This window comes from Haliotis asinina, chromosome 14 (assembly GCF_037392515.1).
Source record: "Haliotis asinina isolate JCU_RB_2024 chromosome 14, JCU_Hal_asi_v2, whole genome shotgun sequence".
In the NCBI taxonomy this organism is placed as follows: Eukaryota; Metazoa; Mollusca; class Gastropoda; order Lepetellida; family Haliotidae; genus Haliotis; species Haliotis asinina.
Genome location: NC_090293.1, coordinates 3551179 through 3556707, shown reverse-complemented (window position 1 = coordinate 3556707; position 5529 = coordinate 3551179). Strand labels below are relative to the sequence as shown.

General features: G+C 36.5%; 1 protein-coding gene across 1 annotated transcript; it reads right to left on the bottom strand.

Annotated features, from left to right (window-relative positions):
• Positions 1 to 884: 884 nt before the first annotated feature.
• LOC137260603 (ribonuclease kappa-B-like) lies at positions 885 to 4700 on the bottom strand. Its single transcript, XM_067798197.1, has 2 exons — positions 4561 to 4700; positions 885 to 3371 (listed from the first exon to the last, which is right to left on the bottom strand). Exons 1-2 carry the CDS (start codon positions 4633 to 4635, stop codon positions 3150 to 3152), a joined length of 297 nt encoding a protein of 98 aa, XP_067654298.1. The 5' UTR covers positions 4636 to 4700; the 3' UTR covers positions 885 to 3149.
• Between the last annotated feature and the right edge of the window lie 829 nt (positions 4701 to 5529).

The following is a 5529-nucleotide window of genomic DNA, read 5'->3' as shown; positions in this document are numbered from 1 at the left end:
TACACATTTTGTCTTGTTTTGTAGAACATGGATTTACTACTTGTGACAAATCAGATGAATTTCTCAAAAGAATGTGTTTTTCATACGTATATGAGTATTCTGACTGCCATCAGACTTTCATAATGGTAAATTTAACTCAGTCAAGCAATGTCAAAAACACCATGTTATAACTGTGCATGACACTTCAACCAACTTTTACAAATTGGTGACCATCCAGGTAAATAGTTTGATCTTTTACAACACAAAATGCCAGCAAGCTTATGGTGTTATTCTGCTCCAGGTAAGGTGGTCACACACATATCAAGCAGTATGTAATTCACAAAACTCATATAGTCACAACTCTTTCAGCGCCACAGTTTAATGTCCATATGTCCTTAAAAGTAACAGACGTGTCGCCTGCAGAATGGGAATCCAGTGGGACATAATGTTGGTCATATGACTTCATGTATTCCAACCTCAGAGTATCACTCAGTGGTTTCCTCAACTAATTGGTCAAGGGTGTCTGATCCCAGCACAAATGCCTGACAATCTACTTAGTGTCAGTTCAGACTACAACACAGTGCCTTTTCCTTCTCCACATAAGCGACCGGGGTAGAATAGGTCTTCAGCAACCCATGCTAGCCATTAAAGGCAACTATGCTTAAGAGGCGACTAACGGGATCGGGTGGTCAGGCTTGCTGACTTGGTTGACACATGTCATCGGCTCCCAATTGCGCAGATTGATGCTCATGTTGTTGATCACTGGATTGTCTGGTCCAGACTCGATTATTTTCAGACCGCCGCCATATAGCTGGAATATTGCTGAGTGTGGTGTAAAACTAAACTCACTCACTCTCGACATAGCAAGTACACACAGAGTCGCAGAGTAAAGACATAACACACTCTTCAAATAACCCATACTTTATTACATTTTGTTCCATATACTCCTATAATACAACACGATCAAACCTCCCTATATTGCTGATTCAGCACAACAACAGGAGCTGCTTCATTACCCATACATAGTGACTCAAAAGCTTAAATATGACATGAAACCATACATTTTGTACAGACATGCCAGTTAAAATAATCATTTGTACTTAAATACAATTTTACTGAATATCTAAACCTGCGTATATCACAGACTATTCAGTGTATCCTGTAAAAGATAGGACTCAAAATATTCACATGCATGAGGATGCCAGTTATCCTCATTACAGAAATTCACAGAGTATTCAAATAGAGGTAATCATGCACTTCATTAAGATTTTCGTCTGAATTTACAGGTAAACATCTGTCAGTGCTACAGTGACACACTTTTTGAATAACCATTCAATAAGACAGGATGCCACCTAAAATGGAATACCCTGTGTAATTATCCCAAAACCCTATCGACATGGCAGAGGTGCAGATAGAGCACACCCAAGCTGTACAGGGAATTTAGACTAACCACAATAGAACCTGGTAGCTAAGGGACACAACTCTGCACAACTTTATCACTTACACACCATGACAGTCATGTGATGTTCAAAATGTACAACTTCATATAATTCACAGCCATATTTGCATTCTCCAAAAACAATAATGTAATTGATGTGAGATATGAACATATCTACAACTGGTGCTTGGATTTTACTAAAAAAAAATAATAGACAGGACAGATGTAAGGTGTCAGTGAGGAGTGTCATGAAACACATGCACAAATAGTCAGTTCATATCATGTGACCCCAATCATGAAGTTGCATGCATACTTACTTATAATATTTCAGCATCTTCCCTGTGGCCAGCTGACAAGCCAATGTTGTTTTGAATCTCTTTGCATGTGATATGCATGACTGTTTTGGCTTTGGGCAAATCTTTCAAAGCATTAATCACATTAAACATCTTGTGGTTTTCAGGCCCAGATATGATGGGGCTTTGCACCCATCACTTGTTAGAAATAAAACATTGTTCTAATAAGGTATAAGCCTATCCTGTGTCAGAGAGCCTTGAGTCAGTTTGTGATGCATCAATGTATTTGTAAACAAGGTGAATCATGACATTCCCAAAGTCTCAAGAATACAATACAGACATAGTCAACAAACATCACAGATATAAGTAAGAACAAACTGATGCCACTTTTAGAAATATTGATTATTGTAGATGATTTACACTGATACAGAAAATGAAAACTTAAATGATACAGTTAAAAAGATATACAACAAGGTGGTATTGCAAAGGAATCGAAGATGAAGCATTTACACAAGACAAAAATGAAAGATCGATGCCTGGTAGTACAGCCAATGTCTGGCAAAAAATATTTTGCCTTAACAAATTTACTTGAAAAATTGTTGACAGTTTGGTATTTTGTTATCATCACTGAAAGGTTATGACAATTTCATTTACTACTACAGGCACCCCCATTATACATCCTATATATATAGGAAGTCACTAATGTCAAACTGAACAGTTGATCACGACTAATTTCTCCCATCTCCAATATAAACATGCCATGGAATGTACCAAGATCACAAGATGACTAGAGATGCACTATTTATGCTTATACTAACAAAAGATTTGGAAAACTGATGGGGACTTCCTTAACCATATCAAGGATATCTTCCCCAAAATTACTATACAAATTATGCAGGTGTAAATAGAATTTTGCTACACAGCCATATCATCATAATGGTCACTAAAGAATGCACCCTTCACATATTTCTTAATTACCAACACCAGGGATAAGGTTGGTTTTTGACCGAAACAATATGCCCAATATTAGGGTGAAACCTATTAACAGTGCAACCCAATTTTCATAAGGCAGTATACTTAATGCTAATATCAAGAAAATTTATCTTTTAAACTGCAATTACAGTAACGTATTTCCTTTAACAAAGGCTGGTAGAAATATTCATCATTGGTTACATACAAACCAGCCCGATTCCTTTCTTTTGATTGACAGTTATACACAAGCTTGTTCTTGGCTACATCTTGGGGTGGATATGTCAACAACACATTCCATACAATTAATAAGTCCTTGATTCCTACTACAACTAAAACTATCTTTCATATCTGCTGTTGTTTCAAGGATTCTTGTTTGCTTGGCTTCGCTTCATAGAACTGATCCAGCCAGGAGATCTCAACTTTTATGGACAGTTGTTTGGAAACCAGAATGTACACTTTGTCGTAATCTATGACAGCTCATAGTTAGCTCTGGAGTTCATTCTTTGTTGTGAGAAGGAGAAGATAAGAAGGAGGAAGTAGAGACCAGCAGCAATCCAGCAGTTCATGGCATTCTGTTCATACTTCTCCTGCACGTAGGAGTAGGTGTAGTTATTCTTCTCCCAGTCTCCCGCAGGAATGTCTTCAAACAATGCAGGACTTCGGATGTAAAAGAACAGACCGAGCAGACCCTACAAATAAACAACATATTCCTAGAACACAGGTACAACACTTAATTATTCAAGAGAATACAATAAACACAAAAGCCTACATCTAGACACTGATACAACAGAACTGCAATGTGTTATGGCTTATTTATCTGTTTTAATGCTATCCAGTGCAATCAAGTAGCTGAGACTGAGGGGAAAACTATACAAATGAAGGAGATACTGGTAATTAGTGCTGGCACAGTCTATCAATCAATGACTAACTATCGGCTCTGGAAACTAATCAATATTCATAGAAATAAAGCATCAAATTAAACTTTAGACAGTATGTTTCTTATTTCTTATGTTTGTTGCAAAGATTGTCAATATTCAAATTATTGACTGTTGTTTAGATATGCTACACAACACACATATGGTACACCAGGAAGTAACTTTGATCATCTTGATCATGGTATTAATCGATACTTGTTTCATTTGCACAATGTTATAATTGCGTCCCATTACTACCCACATGTTTTGAGTTGGGGTTTACAATTACAATCAATTATCAATCTTCAAGTTTGATCAATTATAGCATTTATACCCATTATTGATCTGCATATTGTGAGTGATATCACAATGGTAATCATTCTTTTGCAATGACAAACTAAGACTGATAACATCACATGATAAAAAGAGAGACAATATATGTCATGTTTATAGTTGAAGACTTGCATATTACCATAACAATGATAAAATCCTAAAATGGGGACAGATCGACACCTTGCTTTCATTTGTTTTTAACTTGTTTGGCTTCAGCTGGTCCCACAGATTTACTTAGCACTGTTTATTCCCACTCCAGGACATTCAGTGAAGGTATGCTGGACAGATATGTCCTCATGCCAAGGTTAGGTTCTTACTGGTTCACCCTGACCTACATCCTGTCTACATATCACTGATGTCACATGTGTTGACGATCATGTGTGCTAAAATAAACACATCAAGTTTGTCCCTACTGATCACAGTTAATAAACATTACCTGTACGTACTCTCTTTTATACAAATCTATATCCATTTAGGAACATACCAATCGGAAAACAATGGTATTTTAAATAAATCCACAACCCGTTTCATAGTCCCAAATTCTTAGGAAAAACAGTAGTCTGGGGTTGGTATTTACAGACACCATATTGATGTTACATACAAAATAAAACTGCATATTTTTCATACATACCAGCATTATGATAGCCCATATACTTAGAACCATGCAATACGCCGATAATTTCGGCCCACAGATAGGACAAGCCATTGTAATATTCGGTGTTTAATCTGAAGATCCGTATGTCACCTCCACACAAGATCATGTGACCAGCCTGTAACGTAATGCACCAGCGCAATATTAGGGAAGATAACTCGTACAACTTAGCGTGCCACTAAATAATACAGAGATTATACACCTACTTGGAATCTGAAGTTGGTATGATATTTTTCCTATAAACGATGTATTGGAAAAACATGACAAGACAAGACAATCGTTTATTGCATTTTAGGCCACCGGCTTTTATACCAGAGAGTTGCATTCATGAGAGTTGTGATACATATTGATATACATTAGGGCATGATTAATTGTAAGTGCGCGTTACGACGATTAAATGAATACTTAACATAGAGAGCAAGGTCGCGAAGGTTACGAAATACAAAGTGCATATGATGTTCAGTGATAAATAGATCAGGACTGTAAATAAATGGAATTTAAAGTTCCTAGAATATTTTCAATTGTAAGACAAAACATCTCATTCAAAACTGCCGTAATATATATCCTTCAAAAACGTACATTTCTGAGTAAAATAGTTCATATTTTTGTGTTTTCTGGCAATATATGGTTCCACGTTGTGAACATCTTTTAATATCGCTTTGTATAATAGAAAGCAAGGTTTTAATCGAGTTGTTGATGTTCATCACGAAAATATTGAGTTTGGCCAATGTCATTACGTGGTGACGTGGTGATTTTGTATGCAATTTCTGAATTGCTGTTGTTTGTCACGATTTTGGTTGTCCCAATATCACTAAAGTGTACAAGTATACTTGAATTTGTGACACGCGAATTGCGTTCACAGAAATAATTTTATTTGATATTATTTGTCATTTTTGTATAGCGCATATCCACGCAACAAGTACATGCTCAAGGCGCTGGGTTCTTTCC

Bases quoted from the DNA above. Each gene is read 5' to 3' on its own strand.
- LOC137260603 (XM_067798197.1), bottom strand. From the start codon at position 4,635: ATGGCTTGTCCTATCTGTGGGCCGAAATTATCGGCGTATTGCATGGTT. The intron at 3,372-4,560 runs GTATGTATGAAA...GTTTATTTGTAG, and splicing joins TATGGGCTATCATAATGCTG to GGTCTGCTCGGTCTGTTCTT.